Source organism: Mytilus californianus, unplaced genomic scaffold, assembly GCF_021869535.1.
Source record: "Mytilus californianus isolate M0D057914Y unplaced genomic scaffold, xbMytCali1.0.p SCAF_12, whole genome shotgun sequence".
Classification (NCBI taxonomy): Eukaryota; Metazoa; Mollusca; class Bivalvia; order Mytilida; family Mytilidae; genus Mytilus; species Mytilus californianus.
Window position 1 is genome coordinate 50626332 of NW_026262604.1, and position 20806 is coordinate 50647137.

Below are 20806 nucleotides of genomic sequence, written 5' to 3' on the forward strand. Positions count from 1 at the left end.
GCTTACCTCAATATCCAGGCTTCTTTGTTGATTGTTTACTTAGACATGTTATATGACAATTGATTAGCTGTCATATTTTCACATCATAACAGACCGAGTGAAATATTTTTTGACGATTATTCTATATGGATGCATAAAATAAAACCGTGCACAGAACTAAGTTTATGATGATACATACATGCAATTGGTTCAAGGATTCCCTTATAGAACTGCAAGTTTGCGGCAAACAAAAAGTTTGCAGGAAAACAGAAAATAGTGTTTGCACATGTTTGCCGCTTGCTGCAAACATCCTTCAATCATTGCTGCAAGCTTGCGGCAAGTTTGCAGAAACATCGATGTTTGTAGTAAGATTGCAAGAAAGTTAAGATAATACAGAACGTTTGCCACAAGATTGCAGAAATCTTTTTAAATTACCATTCTATATGTATGCCAGAACATTGCAAGAATTACACAATATTGACTGGGCATGCCTAGTTGGCACTTCCTGGAATTAAGCTAACAATCTGAAATTTTTTCCTCCTCGGTCCGCTCGAGGCTATTTATGGTCCTGATTTAATTCCAAGTAAACGTTCTTTATATGTAAGAAATTGCCATATGGGATCAAAATTCTTAGCTTCAAGAAAAGGAGTATTTAAATTGTTTTTTTTTTTATATTCAAAATAGATGCTTTATATTTTTTTCACTATTGAAATTTCCCGAAATGTGTTTTTTAATATGTCTTGAAACACCTTGTAGTGAACACTATTAGACATTTTCGGAAAGTCATCTACACGGACACTTATACCGACACCGATACCTACACTGACTAAAAAAATAGAGGGACCGTGTCAAAATGTCAAAATACACTAAATGAATTTAATTTAACATTTATAACTATATTAACGAGGTAAATTATATTTAAAAATAAACGCATATATTTTTAATATGGCGACCCTGCAAATAGGATGGATATCCCATAGAAGAAAAGACTCCCCTCGTAAAACTTTGTTTGACTCAGCAGAGGTAGAAAAAAATATAAATTAATTATTCGTTAGTTGGTTTCCTATAATTTTTAATTCAAAATCTGAGCTAGAAACACAAAGTCCTCTCATCCGTTTTGGAATTCTTTTAGTGATGATTTGTGATATTCCAACTGTTTTCTACTAATTGTCGAATTATACTGATTGATCTTTTTCAAGCAGTAAATTACATTTCATGTAGTTTTTGGGGTAAAATAACCAAAATGGGTATTCATCTTATCAAAAGAGAAAATCGGTTACACCTTTTTACGTTCACCTTTTTACGTTCAAGCGTGTTTCAGTTGATTGTTCTGTCCTGAATACGTATAAAGCAAAAATATTGATACATCAGTCTCGCTGCAAATCCATTATTATTTTATATATTTAGGCTACATTTTGATATAATAACATTACACATTCACAGTACCAAAACAGGAAATATATGGGTCAGGTGAAATACCTTTCTAATGTGTCATAACAACAGAGTAGGTGTGTATGAATAAAATAAGAAAAGCTTCGTGCTATTTCAAATGTTTAAACTGGAAGTGTATTTCTTAGTTGTTTTTGTTTTACTTTCGTTCACTAATTTTTTAGTGAAAAATTTAGGCATATTAATTATTTTATTTATGAAATGTATAAAAAAAAAGTGGGACAAATGTTATTCACTAACTTCTCCTTGGATTTATACAAAAAGTCCATATCTTAAAAACGCATAACTGAAAAAAAACAACATTTTTGTTTGTGTAATCTAGGTAAATTATTCTTCAACCACTCAAATGTTTAGTCTGCCCTTCCACATAATACTTAAATAGATTTTTTTTAATGTTTTTATTAACTTTCAAAATTTCCCCCTGACAACCAACCGGACAATAGTTTTTAGTTGACAAAAGGCCTAAATTTACATGAGATGCTTTATAGCTACTAGATACATTTGTTTTTTTAAAACACAACTGTCATGTAAGGATCGTAATTATGCCAAGTGGATAAATTTATCGGTTTTCAAGAGCTAAGTTGACAGCGCGGGTCATCCCTACAATGGCTTCCATTTTCACGATTGAAAAAATTAATCGGCGTTATTGAGAGATGATTTTGACGAAGAAGAATCCTGACTTTCTGTGGAAAGTTCTACTAATTTACACAAAGCCTTCCCCCTTTTTTAAAAATTATAATATGAAGATCGGTCAATTCTCAGCTTCTAAGCAGAGCCAATAAATCAACAAATCATTGAAAATATTTTTTATACAGTATTTAAAGTGTAAATTATATACATTTTTTTTATAAATGCCTGTGCTTATTGTACACCTTGAGATGAAAAAAAAAAAAGGTTACCTGTCGTCCTAGGCATAGGTGCAAGCGTCAGTGTCGATAAGTTTTCGAAAATGTCTATTAGTAATCTCTTATGATCATGCTATTAAAAAAAAACAATTTCTATTGTTATGAATAACGATGGATTGTATATTTTCGGGATGTAAAAATAGAACTGGGGTGAAAAATCATTTATGAATATTACATTAAAAAAATCTGTGGTAGATAATTTTAAACTACACAATACAAAAAAGGTGGAAGAAAGAACACTGCGAGAGATCTGAATGGGTATAACAGAATAGTTGATAATGAACTAAGATTATTGCAAAATGGGTACAAAAATAAAGAATAGATGAAAATTAACCAAAAAATTAAGATTAGAGAATAATGAGGGGATAACATTGCTTTCATCTACTTCCTTTGAACTCTGATGACAATCGTACCATATCTCCTCCTTTTTATAAGAATATAAAAGAATATAGAGAAAATGACACAGAACAATTAAATTTGATACAGAAATAAAGAATGAAAAGGAATGTTTTGTCATACAGATGAAGGATCCATCATATTGTGATGAAATAGAAAGAAAAACGTAGATTTTTGCTACATATCAAATTATACATGACTTTTTGTATTAATAAATTGTCATTATCTGTCTACTTCCTTTCACAATATAACGACCAAAGAAAATCTGAAACATAATATCCCACCCTCCCCCTATATTCAGATGCATTTGGAAAAACGTTTCAACGAAAACAAATAAACAAAAATTTAACCCACAAATTATACCATTTCATAAATTCGGTAGATCTATAAACCATGTTTATAATGATTTCTCTTTTCCTTGTATATGTTTACAGAGCTTCAAATAAACGAGCTCACTTAAAAATCTATACACCTAATAAACAAAGTTTTGGATTTCGTACGTTTTTTTTTATGGAAGTATATTATAAAAAAAGAAGATATGGTAAGCTTGCCAATGAGACAACTCTCCACCAGAGACCAAATGACTTAAAATTTAACAACAGATTACTATAGGTCTACGTAAGGCCTATAACAATGAGAAAACACCATAATTGCACCGTTAACAACGGAGTTTGCACCCTTTACCAATTTTGAAAATTTAAAATAAGCTTCTTGAGATCTTTGTTCTGTAAGCCGTATTTTGTAATCTTTTATAGAAGTCATATGCTTGTTGTTCGTGTTGCTTATTCTTTAGTTTTCTATGTTGTGTCTTGTGTACTATTATTTGTCTGTTTGTCTTTTTCTTTTTAGCCATGTTGTTGTCAGTTTATTTTCGATCTATGAGTTTGAGTGTCCCTCGTGTATCTTTCGCCCCTCCTTTTGTGACACTATGACCTCTGGGAAATTTTCAATCTGAATGATACATTAGCGGATGTACATTTGAATTCTGACGTTTTTCTTTCATTCACAGATAGCATGGTTGTATCTTTTTTAATTCTTATTCTTCCCTTTTACATGCATGCTTTCAGTTGTTGGCATGACACGGGTTATGTTCTTCTCATATATGTTATAATGGTATGATACTAAACCCCTAACGGGAAGGATTGTGCCTGATATTCATATGATGAAGACATAATCTTTCAATCAGTTTAATTGAAGTCTGGAGCTGGCATGTCAGTTAACTGCTAGTAGTCTGTTGTTATTTATGTATTATTGTCATTTTGTTTATTTTCTTTGGTTACATCTTCTGACATCAGACTCGGACTTCTCTTGAACTGAATTTTAATGTGCGTATTGTTATGCGTTTACTTTTCTACATTGGCTAGAGGTATAGGGGGAGGGTTGAGATCTCATAAACATGTTTAACCCCGCCGCATTTTTGCGCCTGTCCCAAGTCAGGAGCCTCTAGCCTTTGTTAGTCTTGTATTATTTTTAATTTTAGTTTCTTGTGTACAATTTGGAGTTTAGTATGGCGTTCATTATCACTGAACTAGTATATATATTTGTTGAGGGGCCAGCTGAAGGACGCCTCCGGGTGCGGGAATTTCTCGCTGCATTGAAGACCTGTTGTTGGCCTTCTGCTGTTGTCTGTTCTGTGGTCGGGTTGTTGTCTCTTTGACACATTCCCCATTTCCATTCTCAATTTTATTTCATTTTAATATTTTATAATGAACCTTAATTTCGTTATTCCCCACCCCCACTCAATCTCCGCATGTAAATTTCTAAATCTAATATAGTTTACAGAAACTTGAGCACATTTTGAACTGTACATATTCTCTATTATACACAATTCTCCGTTACTATAGAAAACACTACTTTTAATTTAATCATTTATTAAAGGTTTGACCTATATATATTTTATGTATAATTGTTTTCGACACGATAGAATATAATTCTATATTCAATTCAACTCAATTCAATGTTTTATTGCCATATAAACTTTACAGTTTGTGACATATAACAAAACAAATGAAGACAATAACTAAGTAACTCAATATATATATATACAGGTTCAAGTAAATTTTAAAGGGTCCCCCGTCCTCAGTTCTATTGACTTTTTAATAAAGGATCCTAGTTTATTCACTTGTGTTGGTGTTGAAGGGTTAAGTATATTATATATAACTTTGTCATTGTCAGTGAGATTAGCAAATGAATTATCTTCTATTATAATGCAATTAAAATATGTTAATCTCAATCTAATTAAAATATAGAACTCGGATTTCGTTATACTGCATACGAGTGCAGTATAACGAAATCCGAGTTCTATATTTTAATTGGTTTACTCCTGGTTTGCCCACTTTTAATTACACCAATTATTTATTAGTAAAGAAAACAAAAAAGACAAAAGGTTTAATGAGCATACAATTATATAGTCTGTTCCAACTTGGGTATATATATATATATATAGTTTATCAGTATTTTCTATATATATTCAGGTATTTTTTATTTTGTAATTCCATTTCATAAATGTATAGATAAATTATAAATAAATCATATATTTTTTTCTCTCAATAATTTAACATACATGTAAAACAATGGCATTAGCCTGTTTTAAAAGTAATATAAAGTATATATAAAAATAAAAATAAACAAATTTTGTGCGCTGGGTTTTGGGGCTGCTGAAGACCCGAAGAAGCTATAGAAAAATGTATGCAAAATCATGCATTCTGCACATTTCCCAGAACCTTTCTTGATCAAAAATGCAAGTTCTGTTTTAATTATTTTTTGACAATATTTTGGTCTCAAGGCAAAATATATAGTTTCAGTGTAAGACTTTTAGTTTTTAGGGACAACATCAAAAGATAAATATGTAGGATAAAGCAAAAACATGTTGTTCACATATAGTTTTATGGATGTGGCTGCTATTTTTTTTTAGATAAAAAATCCTTAAACAAAATAAAAGTCAAGTTAAAATTTTGTTTACTAAATTACAAATGGAAGGCAACACTAAGAGAATAAAGTAAATGATCCTGAGACAATATACCTAAGTTAAATGAAACCCATTTTCAGACATTTAAATCAAGTAAATTAATATTTATACATTATATTATTTAAAAATATGGGATGTTTTTCCCTAAAAAAAATGAAAAAGACGAACTTTGGAAGAATCTGGTGCCATCTCATACTTTAGAATAGCATTTATAAAATGGCTTAAAAGACCTGCCAAGTTATTTATTTTCAATACATTTTAAGTCAGTTTATTTATTTTCAAATTACTACAGGACAAACCATTATTTTTCTTATTATCAAGGCTGAGTTATTTATTTTCAAAATCCTCCCCCCCCCCTTACAATATCCAATTGTCATCACCTAATATATGAATCAAGTTTATAAATGCATTGCATAAGGAAATAAATAGAGCACTATGGTAAAATAACAATCTTGTTTTTTTTAAAGAAGAAAATGCTAGCTTGGATGCAGATTACTGTTCAAATTATTTCATTTGTAAAGCTTGGCTACTGAACAGTTGCATTTTTATTCTATTTGTTAGAATTTATTGTTAAATTCAATACATTTTCCTGATAAAAAATATATTAAAACTTTTGAACATTTTCATTGATTTAATAGCAGAATATAGTATTTGATAAAATTTTACAGGTAAAATAAAAGGTAAAAAATATGACTATAATTCAGAAATAAACTATAATGGTTAAAACAACAATCCACCCTATGTTTACATATGTATGTAATTAAAAGTGGGCAAACCAGGATGACACCATTTTAATTAGATTGGTACTAGGGCAGAATAATTACAGTTTAATTATGACTACAAGACAGAACATACAATAAACATGATTTGAATGATTGAGTTGATTAGAACATTGGACAGATTTCACACAATAATAAAAATATAATAAAGGGGGACAGCTCTAAGGTCAATTGTTCAATAATAGTGCATCTCTTTGTTTTGACAGTTGTTTTAAAAGTTTATGAATTATATAAATGATATCGATATCTTCGTTACTCAACAGACAAATTAATTTGTTTTCATCTGAAAGTTTACTAAAATTCTTATTAACTTTTTTTAATTGATCAAAATATGGTTTGCGTACTGTTGTTAAGCTTTTGCATTGTATTAAAAAATGGATTTCATCTTCAACAGAATTTTTACATAAGTTACATTTTCTTTCACTAATATCTAAGTTACAATATCTTCCCTTTTCAATGTTTAGGTTATGTGAGCTTATTCTAAATTCAGTTAACAACCTTCTTTCATTTTCATTACCACAACTTAAATATTTTTCCAACTTGAAAATGTTTTTAAATTTACGATATGTTCTTAACTTGTTCCCAACTTTGGAATGTTTAGTATTATCATTAAAGAGCCCTTTCAACCAAATTTGGTTAAATACAGTTTTTAGAGGACTGTTTTCTTTTGGAATAAATAATCAAGTTTCAGATAAGACAAAAATTTTTCTGATATCACTAATCCAGGATTCTTTATTTTCTGAATCCATTGTAATAGATTCTTGAAAAGCTTGATATAATATACTATTTATATCTGCAATATTTTTTAGATGACACCAATATTTAACCATGTTAAGAAAAACATACAAGCATAATGGTTGGATAACTTCCTAGTTCACCAGTTAGTACTGGCCAAGTTGGATGACTTATTTTTAACACCAAGTGCAAATTTACGGCATTTTGTATGTACTTTTCCAACAGAAATGGTATCAATTTCTTTTAAAATAAAGTTTTCATGGTCAGTTTAAAATTTTTTGGAGGACATGTACCCCCAAATTTCTGATCCATATAAATATGTTGAAGTTGATGATTTATTAACTTTTGAATATGAAACTGAATTCATCTCTAACAACTATTATTTTTACTTTCAAAATCAAGACAATACAACTTGTTTACCCAAAACAAGTTCAACATACAGTGTGAACACCAGGGGCGGATTCAGGCGGGGGCGTGGCGGGCGTGCGCCCCCTAAAATTTGCAAAGCATGGATTGTCCTCAGCTTAATAAAGTATATTTCGATAATTTTAGCTCAAAAAAATTTTCACCTCTCTCCGCTCGGCGAACATTTAAGTTTGCGCCCCCTAACCTAAAATCCTGGATCCGCCCCCTTGAACACAGCCGAACAAACGGTAATCGGACAGAAAGTAATTGAAATTTGATAGAACAAAAAGTCACAAATATTTTGTTTATTATTGTTTGAATATATATTAAGAGAAAGTTTGTAAACCAATTTCTTTTTATTACATCAAGGATTTGTATAGTACTATTCAAATCCTTGATTGCATATATTCATTTTACAGTTTATAGGAAATTGTTCTTAAGGTTTGACAATTGAAGATTTATCGAATTTTGATCATACAAAGGATATATTTATTGGCATCATTAAGCCATTTAAGTACCAAGCCACTTTGACAAATAATTTTCTTAACAATTGTTTGCCGCGATGATTATCATTTGATTTTTAAAGAAATAATCGTTTGCCGTTTACACATTTGCTTTTTATATTATAGTTCAATAGAAATACAAAAATGGTGTTAAAAGTTTAAGATAAGTGTTTTCTTACTCCAAATAAAAACATCTCAAAACTGAATTGTGACTTTTTGTCCTGTGACTTTGAGTGAGTTTCTATCCCAGATCATCCTACTTTCTAGGCGTTTTACGTAAATTCGTTTTGTAAGTTTTAGCTTTGAGAAAGAGCTCAATAAAAATAGTTCCCTACTTTACCACCTTACTATTTTATGACTTATTAGGACAAAAATTAATTAGATTTTTGCAAAGTTTTTAGATATCAAGTACCTTTAAAGAATAATGACAAAATCCCAAATAAGGTAATTTTAAACTGTGAAGGAAAACTTGTGTATATATGTTGAATTGAATTGTTCTAAACCCCAACCCTTTTACATTAGTCTTATAAAATAACCTTTTCATTATAAATTCTGATGTACGTATAGCACCTTTAACTAACAATTATAAGTAAGTTTAATTTAAGACCACTTAAATTCTAAACTCTTATTTGTAAATATATCCAGTTCTTACTTATCTTGTTCTTACACCTCAGCACATTATGAATATTATTTGTAAAATTTTATGATGACAATCCTATGAATTAATCATGATATTAATTATTTAGTAATTATTATTGCCTAAATTCAGTCATCTGTACACAATTAAATGTTTCCTTATTTTTTAAGGTGTATATAGTTGCTACAATTATACCCTATGGGTAGCCTGGGATCCTGGCCAACTGCTTGACAGTATCGACGAAGTATTATATATTATATATTATAGCAAAAATGAATTCACATATATATATATATTATAACAAAAATGAATTCACATTTCTTCATTTGCTGTTTGCTTTTGTATCAATTTTTGTCAACACATCATAGCGCTTGGAATGAAGTGAATATAACAGTTGGCGGCATAGCGGTACCAAGTGATTACCGACTCGGTCTTCTATATCCTTGCACATCTTCTTTGAGAAGTAATAATAAGGGTTAATTATTAACGTTATTAGGTCAATAGGAGTTTGCAGGCTTTCTCTTGCTAAAACCAGACTACCTTCGTGTAGTACTTTGCCGATAAGAGATGTTCTTATTTGTGATGTTGTTTCACACAGTAAGATAAAATGTTCAATAGTTTCATCTGCTTTATTACAGAGTCTACACATCGGATTTGTTGCATAATTTGAATATTCCGCTTTATTAGATTGCAGTATGTAGGTTCCTGTGACTAATTTGGAGCAAATAGACAGTTTCTTTATCTCATTTATATTTGCACTTATTGTTTTAAGTGAAGGATGGATTCTGCCAATATCATATTCACATTCAAGATATCTTAAGGTTGAGTACCCCTTCATTTTGGTCTTTATGGCACCCTCCCAGTACTTGTGAATCTTTTTGGTTATAAACCTCTTCCATTCAATTTTTGTTAATGGCTTTTCAAGATACTGTTCTAACTCTACGATGTCATATTTGCCACATATCTTTTTCAGATCAATAAACCAGCTATTGCTTGAGTAGGTTTTAATTTGAAGTTGACGTTCCGCTATTCTCCACTCTAAGGACGATCTTACAGCTCTGGTTATATTCCCAAATAGTGTTATAATTTTAATATGGATCTCTGCTTCAAGTGGGAGTAAACCTGATAATAAATAAACAGCCGGGTCAGCAACATTTAGTTTGAGAGATAAAATCTGTTTAATCCACCTTTTATGTTGTTGATGTATAATATCTAAGTTTTTACCTGATGGTATCAAGATTTCTAGGCCGTAGGTCAGAACTGGTAAGATATATGTTCTAAATAAGGAAATTAGTGTTTCAGGGTCTAATCCATTTTCCCCATGTAATCCTGCACCCATAAGACTGTACATGGATCTTCTGTTTTTTTTTATATTTTCAGTGATGGTTGCATTAATAGAGTCTTTTTGAGATTTTTTTATTCCAATATGAGAAGAGTCTTGAACAATGGGCATATCTATATTTTTAAGTTTCCAAAAACCTTGATCAATATCTAGCATTTTGTTATATGTTTTGATTGGCAAGACTACACTTTTTTGAGGCTGTAGTAAATATCCTTCTCTTTGGCTGAAATCAACTGCTATATTTATCATATTTTGGAGTTCAAAGGGATTGTTAGATATCAAGGCAACATCGTCTGCACAGGTCGGCGCACAACAGTTTATATTCCCAATTTTGGCTCCTAGTCCTGAGTTGCTCAGAATTTGTAGTAGAGGGTTGATATAAACTTTGTAGAGGTCAGCGCTAATGGCTCCACCTTGTCTTACACCTTGTTCAATATTGAATAAGCAATTTCACAAAGTATTGCCCCATTTTACACAGGATGTTGCATCGCATATAAATTGCTGATCAGTAGAATAGATTGTTGTGAGAAACCAATTTGAAAAAGACGTCGTATTAAGTTTTTATGGACTACAACATCAAAAGCAGATTTTCCATCCAATAATGCAATATAGGTTGGTAACTTGAGATCTTTATTTTCTCTTTCAAATTCTTCAATGAACAGTTCACATAGCAGTGGAGTGGATTTTGCTGTGAAGCCTTTTTGCAGTGGGTTTTGATGTTTCAAGATCTTATTGTTTTCTCTTCCTTTGATTATAATCTCTATGATCTTCGAGTAAGTTGGTGTTACAGTAATCCCACGGTAATTTTTAGCATTCTTTATGTCACCTTTGTTTTTGAATACAGGGAAAAGAGTTCCAATTTTGAGTAAGTTTGGTATATAGCAGTGTTCAAAACTTGTGTTGATGAGAAGTTGAAGATACTCAAGAAGTATTTCGCTGGCATGAATGAAATTTTCAGCAGTGATTCCATAATAGTCCATATATAGCTTTATTTGTATTTAATTTTTTGACAGCATTTTTCAATTCTTGGATTGAGACTTTTTCATGTGAATAATTTTTCTTACATATCTTTAATATTAGTTTTGTTTCATCTTCTACTGCTTCTAAATGATTCTGATCAAAGTTCTGATAGTTAGATTTTTTGGCAAGATCTCCAAAATGTTTTGTCCATCCTTCCAATACACGGTCAGATGTTTGATATGTTTCATTTTCTACTATAAGTTCATCAATAAATCTACCCATTTTCCCCCTCTGTTTTCTAATTTATTTATAAAATAAGGCAGTATCACTGGATTTAGCATCCAAAATTAGTTGTCGAGCATTAATCCTTTCTATAGCGCTTGCTCTTTTCTACATAGTTTCCTGAGATCACATGTGGTGATTGTTTTTTCCTTAAGATAGAAGTTACCAGGTTCTTTTGGTCGACCATGTTATTTCCATACAAAGAAGGCAGTTTTCTACCTTTACACAGCTTGTAAAATTTTCTCATTCATTAATGGTAGTTTCTTCTTTTTCTTGCCCTTTCGTTTTCTTGGAGAAATTTTTAAGGTTGTATCTGATATAATTTTGGTCAGTTCATCAAAAGCTTGATCTAAATTCAATTTTTCTGATATTGGTTTAATTTTTTCTAATTTCTCATTAAGCAAAGTTTTATATTCATTCTTGTCCACCTTATTCCAGTTAACTTTGGAGTTTTTTGCATTAGTATGTTCTTTTATCTTCTTATAGGATATATCACATTTCAATGACAACATCAGTGGAATATGATCAGAGACGTTGCTATTTATTTCCTGTTTTTCAATCTTGACAACATTTTCCTTATAACGGTCTTGAAATAGAATGTAGTCTATTGCAGACATGGCTTGGCCACTTGGGTGTATGAAAGTAATTCCACATTCAACTGTTGAAAGTTTATGTTCTGTCATAAAATTAGATATGGCTGTTTTTCGTTGAGAATTTGTTGAACTGTATATGTTTTCATTGAGGTCTCCACCTATTATCAATTGATGAGAGTTTTTAAAGGTTTCAAAAATTTCATGAAGGTGGTCCAGACATTCATTGAGTTCAGTAAAGTGGTTATTAGAGCCCCTACATGGCAGGTAGACAGATATAAATATAGTATTGGGATTTCCCATAATTTCAATACATTGAATTCTCTCATTTCCTAGTTGCAGCGGAGTAATTATATTGTCAAACTCACGTTTCCAAAGAATAGCCACTCCTCCGTAACCTCGAGGCATATGACTTGGTGGAATGGGATCATACATATCAACCGCTTTACCAGATCCATTGAAATTTTTATGTAGTTCTTGTAATAGATGTATTTGACAATCAAAAAACCAATGCTCCTGTATAAGCATTATATCAATTATTGAAACCTTTAAAAACTCTCATCAATTGTAGTGCTCCACAATTAAAGGAGGAATATACAAGAAACTAAACTAAAGCAGCTTCTATCATTAAAAATCAGTAATGTTTATTTCAATTTTATTAGCTCTTGATATCTATTTAAATACAATCATCAAATGTAAGGTGGTTATATTACATGTGTTAATTTTAAACACAGCATGTTTGATTGAGGGACAGATCAATCGTAACTACTCGGCCATTCTCGCTATGCAATACAATAACGTTATTTCTTCGTGCAACCAGAAAGGCCGAGTAGTTCCGATTGAGGGACAGATGAGATTTTAATTACTATTGTTAATGATAGAAGCGGTAAAATATTCGGAAAGAAAATAATGAAACCCAGGTGTGTTAATACAGTTTATTCGTAACCGACTGTGCAAGACCCTCATGGGTAGTCAAGGTTCTTAAAAAAAACAACACTCGTCGTCATTTTCATATGAAATTCACATGCATAATGTATAGTATAGGCTGCCAGACAGTTTATTGTTGTCTCGCAGTTCATATACAGCCAGTATTCCAAATAATTATGACATCTTGAAAGGCTATTATATTTTTTTCTTTGACGCCTTACATCGACAGGAAGGCGTCAAAGCAAAAATTTAAAATAGCCTTCCAAGACGTCATAATTATTTGGACAAATATAGCCAGAGGGAAAAAAAATTTAAAAAAAACCAAACAATAAAACAACAACATTAGTCATTAAACAGATACAGAGACATGACAAATGTCAAAATTATTCATACAAATGCTCATACCAGACCAGGGTTTTTCGATATCACAAACTTGTGAAACCTTTACTACATTTTGTCATCGGTACAAGGATATCATTGGTTACACGCCATTATTCCTTCAGCCCATTAGTCTGACAGCTAATTAGTCCAAAGGCCCATTGTTGCGACAGCCCATTGATCCGATAACCCATTAGTCCGACAACCCAATAATCCGACAGCCCAATAATCCAACAACCCATTGGTCCCACACTTAAAAATAATTATTGCGCGGTATCAGGGTAAAAAATTATGTATGTCTGTATTATAATGTATATATGTTATTACATATGTACAGAAATCATTCTGCATATCTTATATTGGTAGTTTGCATACTTTTTATACACCAAATTACGGGACGTATATGGTTTGTCTGACCATCCATCGTAAACATGTCGGACAATAACACAAAAACGCTTTAACCAATTTTCATGAAACTTTGGTGAATTGTTTATATCTATTGACTCGAGCTCCCTTTCAATTTTTATATATTCAAGATTTTATGTTTCCGAGTTGTGGGTTTTATTCATTTAAAAAGGGGGATTTTTCAGTTTTCGGACAATAACTCAAAAATGCTTTGAGCAGTTTTCATGAAACTTTTGTGAATTGTTTATATCTATTGACGTGAGCTCACTTTCTATTTTTATAAATTTTAGATTTTACATGTCCGAGTTCTGTGGTTTTATTCATTTTAAAAGGGGGATTTCCCAGTTTTCAGACAATAACTCAAAAGTGGTTTGAGCAGTTTTCATGAAACTTTGGCAAATTGTTTATACCTATCAAAATAACCTCCCTTTAGCAGTCAGGGGTACTACTTAAACAAGTGAGTTCAGAATCACTTCTTCAAGTGATTTTGGCTGTGAAATATTAAAAATTTTCACAAATATAGACACAGACTTTTTAAAATCACTGAAACAAGTAATTTTCAGAAGTTAAAATGTAATCACTTCAACAAGTGTTTATAACATTTTTTTGATATTTTTCCCACCAGCTTGCATTTTTCATTGGTAAAAAGACAAGAATTCCATTGAAAAAACAACTATGTACATGCAGAAATTGTCTTTTGCTTGATTAGCCTGTCAGATTTTACAGTTTATTTAAAATATGCAAAAACTGGAATAATTTGTAGATCAGAACATAACCTTGAAGTAGATCATTATAACTCTAAAGAAAACCAATCAGGTTACCTAATATTGTTGACCTTTGTTGCGTGAACCCCTGAGGGTTCACACATATTAATTAGTTAGAAATATAGTCTATGGAGGAATATTCAGAACCCTTATTATTGTTCTTTCGGAACATTTATATTTCCTATCTGTATTAGCTTCCTGCAATTAAGATCACCTCCATACGGATCATTTAAGATATCTAAAACTTGGCAATAAAGAACTTTACACAGATCGCTTAACCTCACTTATATGCTATATGGTAATAAAAGATAGTTGATAATCTATATAGAAAAAAATAGAAATAGATTCCCATACGTATAATTCTTAAAGAACAATAATGATTCAAAACATGGACACATGTACCTCAGTCTTTCAAAAGTTCATTAATTTAATCTAGAAATAATTAATGAGGCATTGAGTAATGGTCAACTAGTAGGAGACATTAATTAATGTTCCTTACAACTGATCATCAATAAGTGAAACTCTACCACGAGACGCATTGAGAGATTAAATGATCTAATATAAAACCATTGTTGTAGAGGCATAACTTTTAAGCTCAAGATACAAAATATTTCATTAATCATGTAAATAAAACACACAAGGTAAAAAGGGAATGCATTCTTATTGCCTATGATGAAACGTAAATGTACACAAATATGATCATTGATAATTTAAAAGAAACAGTTATCAATGCAGAAGAATTAATTGACACAAAAAAATATCCTTTAAAGATTCTCAACAAAAAAGATTAAGCTGCATTTGTTTAATTAATTTTAAGAAACAATAAATTTGAGTTTAATTGAAAGTTATACAAACAAGTTATAGGAGCGCCCCCTCCATAGGTGGTATATTTTCACCATCGTGTACATATCTGCATCTGTCTGTCCTATTAATAAATATCTTAGATAAGTTCAAATGGAAAGAAAACATCAAATTACACTGTCAATATAGAGATGACGGTTTTATGGTCTTCACATGCAAAATAGAGAAAGTAGAAGATTTCTTTAACATAGCGAACAAAATTTCCCCTATACTTAAGTTCACATATGAGGAAGTAGTTGGGAGACTTTTGAAAAGGGACACATGCTTAAAACGTTAACTTTAAGCAAAAAATCCCAAAACACTGTTAAATTTCTGAATTATAGGCAACAAACATAAGTTAGCAAAAAAAAGTGTAAAGTTTTGAGATTTATTACGTATGTTGATTTAAGGAACCGCATTTCATAATAATCTAATGATCCTGCGACTGATATGATTATATAATTTTTGGTAAACTATGCTTGCCAATGAGAGAACTTTTCAATAAACATGGCATTGAATGTTGAGTCTTAGCAAAGCGAGCTAAATGACATCAAATTGACCAGTGTTGTACAAGATATACATGATATAAATCAATGGCAATATTTTTATACAAAAAAAAAACAAAAAAAAAACGAAAAACAGACACGATAATAAGGAAACAAAAAAACAGGCTCCGGATTTGGACATGTATATTAAGTATACATGTATAAGCAGCAAATTGAATGTATTAGCTGGATCCAAACCCATTTCTAAGGTGGAACGGGATTTTACGGCACAAAATAAAATAGTAGGCAAGTAGATTTTGTCTTATTTGGTAGGAATAAAACTTTCACACTTTATGAAACAAAATATCGTACTTGCTCTGAAATATGTATTTTAAAAAGAAAAATATATAAAATTACTGAGGGATTCTAGTTGAAATATTACCTCTACAAATAAACACCCTAGAAGTGTCATCCATTGGCAGTAGTTTGACCTTTCACACTGGTAAAAATGAAAGCTATCACCATCCAGAAATGAACTATTGAAATTAAAACATTCCTTATCTCCCTACTTTATATTTAACACCACTCTCAACATGCCATAATTGTCCTGATTTACAATAAAAGGAAAATATTATCCTCCACACACATGGTAATGAAAATACTGAGATATAATTTACAATTCAGTTGAAATAATAATTAGCATAAAAAAAGTTCTAAGGTTCACGTATTGACTTTTTTTTTTAAAAAAGCAACTTGTCTGATAGTAAGAGTACTAGTAGTAATGAATATTTGATTATAGAAAAATTCCCAAGGGTACTTTTAAAAGCTTTAGCGCACTAACTTACTGTCCAAGCGCACTGGTGAAATTGATATACAAAAGAAAGGGATAATTAGTTCTAAATAGGAAAATTATAGAAAAGTTTGTCAAAATATGGAAAATCAATGAAATTAGGATTTGAAGATCAAAGGAAACACCAAAATCACTTAAATAGGTGATAATGAAATCATTTGTTTAAGTAGTACCCCTGACTGTTTAGTTTTTTTTATAAGTTTCTGATATGACGTTGAGGAGTTATGGAATTTTATTCTTTGAAAAAGTGACGGGCGTACTCATGCGCTCATGGCGCAGCTCTTTATTATATACTTAATTCAAAATCTGTATACACGTAATTTTAAAATTTGTTAATATTATTCAATTTAGGACCTTCGCCTACAAGGGACTATTTGCTATCCCTGTTGTACATGCAATTATTCGCGTGTATCTTCTTGTCCTTTGACAACTCCCCCAGCTTCTCAGGTTTCGTTTAATCATTTATAGTTGTGTAAATGATTTTTTACTGTCGCAACAACACCCTCTAAAAAGTTAGTCTTTTGGAGAAAATTTAACCATATACTTATGACAGATGCATTGTCAGAATAATGGGCTGTCAGAAAAATGGGCTGTCGGAATAATGGGATGACGGAGTAATGGGCTGTCGGAATAATGGGATGTCGAAATAATGGGCTGTTGGAATAATGGTTGTCGGACTAACGGGATGTCACCATATCATTCATAAATATAAATCAATATGCAGACATCTTATACGTTCAGGTACATGTATTACACATCCCATCTTTTATCAGTGGCATAGCCTGGGATGAATGGATGTGGATGCCAAATTGTCGCCGATTGTAGCGAGTCCCATAAATTTTTTTTTTTACCATTTTATGCAGAAAATTATATTTTTTCCCACATTTTCCCTGAATGCATGTGTACTACCATGACTACCCCCAGAATCAGACACTAGTTAGATGTTTGTTTCAATTCCATAGATAATTGCCTTGAAAATATTGAATATGGTTCCAATGATAATTTATTTACAAAATTAACAATTCGGATTATTTGCAACAAAAATTTCAGCTTTCTTCCCTTAACAGATGCAAATTTTTTTAATTACAGTCCCTCTTTTTCATGACGAGTAACATATTTAAAAGATTAACCCATCAGTAACCAGATTCATGAACCGTTTGTCTTTGGCACCTTTATCTGCCAAGACAGTACAACTTTCGAAATAGATTGCGTCAGTAAACATCGAATGTCTTAGCCATAACTCTTTAAACCAAAATGCATTCAGTTTACTCTCCCGACCATAGATAACCCTACAATTTAACCAAAACTTTAAATCATGGATTGTACCATTATATATTCCATATTTCTAAATACATGAAATACAAACAAAAAGAAGACTGGAAATTGAAAGCAAAGCTCAATACATGATACTCACATTCCCCCTAAGCCCAGACCCCTAAGTAAGCATGGGGGTCACTTATATATATTTGGCATACCTGAGGCTGTGTAGCTTTGAATTTCAATATAACCAACAACATGAACAATTCATATACATGTATTTCCAATAGAATTTTATTGTTTTCTTGAAACTACCATCATTCAATTAATAAATATATAATGTAAAAGCCGCCCTTTTATATTTGACAGCTCAAAAAAGTACCCATTACAGTGGCACTTCTGTTTATGGAACTTTGGAATATAAGAACCAGTGACCCCCTTTTCCCGGAATTTGAGCCTCCCAATGTGGTTTTTGATTTATGATTACTTAGCCCATTTAGTGGTGGTATTGCCAAAACATGTGAAAATAAAATTAATATTTGTACCTAGATGGAAATGGATATTTATAAGCCCAGGAATGATCGCACTCTGTAACAAATTGAGTTTTGATCAATTCGTCTTTCATGTCACAGGAAGCGATATCAGGATATGGTGGTTTATTTGGTGGTAACGTTGTTGCTTCATCAGATGTTGAAGCCATTGCTCCGCTTGGCTCAATTTCAGACGAAACTTGTCCACAGGTCTGCGTATCATCATCCTCTGCACTTGCAGTAGCCGATGACGTAAGTAGACTTTTTAAGAAAAAAGTCGAGAACACTTCTGCTTTTCCATCTTATTTACATAAGCTAAATGAAGAACACATGCTTCGGAAATGATTTGGCGTTGTTCTCATATCCTTACCCCTGTAACATTCGGAGACCTACGCGTTTATCTGCTGCCAACATATGGGATTATACAGTCCAGGCAATTACTGAAGACTGTAATATTACTTTTTTATATAATATTACAGGTAAAAGTAATATTACAAAAAAGAGTAATATAATTCTTATGTTACTAAAAACTGTAATATTGTTATCTTACTGAAATGTGTAATTTAGTCTCTATATTACTGAAAACAGTAATATTACTAGAAAATGCCTATATTACATAGAACTGTAACATACGGCTAAAAATCACTAATGCTGCCTTTAACTCGAGGCTGGAGACAGCATGACGTAGTTTTAGTATCAAATTTCATGGTAAATAAAAGATGGATCAAAATCAGTTTCATCACTTCTGCACAATCAGATGGAGACGCCAGAGCAACCAAATATGGAGATGGAAAACGCTACCAGTACTGAGTAAGTTGAAACATTTTATCATATTGTGAAGCTAATAGAATTTTTAAGTAAATAAAAGTATTTTATTCTGATAGTGTAATGACTTGTGACCATTTTAGACATGGTGCAATTGCACCGTGACGTTTATCTTGTTAGCGGTATGCAGTTAAAAGGGGGCACATAACGTATATCCACGTGGTTATCATGGGGAACAACTCATGTGTGTCTTATAATATTTCGCGGTAAAAATGGTTTTAAGTGCACAAGTAGTTTGTACATATTGAAATACATTGTTTGATTGTTATGAAAATAAAATAATTAAAAGGAAATTGTTTTTCACGGAAGGCGGCTGAGAATTTCAGAACATCAAAGGAATCATTGATTTAACTTGTATTACTAATTTGCGGTAAAAATGTTTGTTACTGCAAATGTAGTTTGTACATAATGAAGAACATTAATTGTTTATTTGTCATGAAAATAAAGGACTAAAACGGTAATTGTTTTTAAAAAGATAGTTGTTTTCACGCAATAGCTGAGAAATTCAGAAACATCAAAGGGGTCACCGTATTTAAATTATAATAATTCCCGGTAAAAATTTATGTAACTGCACATGTAGTTTGAAAATAGTCATTGTAATGGAAATAAAAGATTACAATATGAATAGTGTTCATGCGAGATCTGAGAAATTAAGAAACATCAAAGGAGTTGCCGTATTTTAACATAAGCTTGTCAAATCAACGTGTTATTATGAGTTTATTATTGTTCATTAACTAACATTCTTTTCACGTTTGTAAAAATTGGAAAATCGGAAAGATTGATTACGCAATCATAATTATGATGTTATAAAAATTCAAATACAAAATTGTTTTAGGGCTTCATGAGTGTTAAACTTTTTTCTTTTTATTTTCTAAATCCGATTTTCGGAGTTTGTGTTAGCATAGATGTATGGGTTTATACATCTATGGGGTTATTAAGCCGATCTTTTTCTTTTCTTTTGGCCATTGATTGATATTAGAGAATACAAAACTATTTTTGACCGAAGAAAATTTTAAAACAAATTGTAGTGGGAGCGAAAATCGTCTTTTTAATGGACAATATTTTAAGGACGGGATTTTGAAGTTTCCGGAATCGGAAAATCATAGTAAACCAATATGTTTTGTACAAAGATGTTTTTGAATTAATGAAACGTATATCACTAAAATATACGTCCTTGCTGGGAGGAAGTGAAATTAAAACATATAGCGGTTGAATATTAACATGATTAAGTTTTCTTTTCATTTTAACTTTATTCACGTTAGGGGACGACCATTTGATATTCTGGGGAGGAGGATTTTGAAAATTCATATGTCATTGCAGTGACTAAAAAAAATAACAAGCCTTTGGCAGATTAAATAAAAAATATAATTAAATGAAAGTACGTGTGGTAAAGCTGCGCAAATAAATAATTCAAATATTAAATCTAGGATTTCGATAGTTATTGAAAAAGTCCCCTATATCCAAATTTATATATAATTTAAAGAAAATAATTTATAGAATCAAATGTAAAAATTAGAAAACATATAAGTCACGAAATTTTATTGAAATTAAAAACCACGTGTGTTCCAAAATTCATATAACAATGGCTTGCCCCGAGTACGCAATTTTCGATATC

General features: G+C 31.2%; 1 protein-coding gene across 1 annotated transcript in view; it reads left to right on the forward strand.

The window, feature by feature from the left end:
- Positions 1 to 12773: 12773 nt before the first annotated feature.
- LOC127721963 (dynactin subunit 6-like) overlaps positions 12774 to 20806 on the forward strand; it is a 29200-nt gene continuing 21167 nt past the window's right edge. The window contains exon 1 of the mRNA XM_052228809.1: positions 12774 to 12850. Within this exon, the coding sequence (XP_052084769.1) occupies positions 12840 to 12850 (11 nt within the window). The 5' untranslated portion in view covers positions 12774 to 12839. The remainder of the gene's footprint in view (positions 12851 to 20806) is intronic.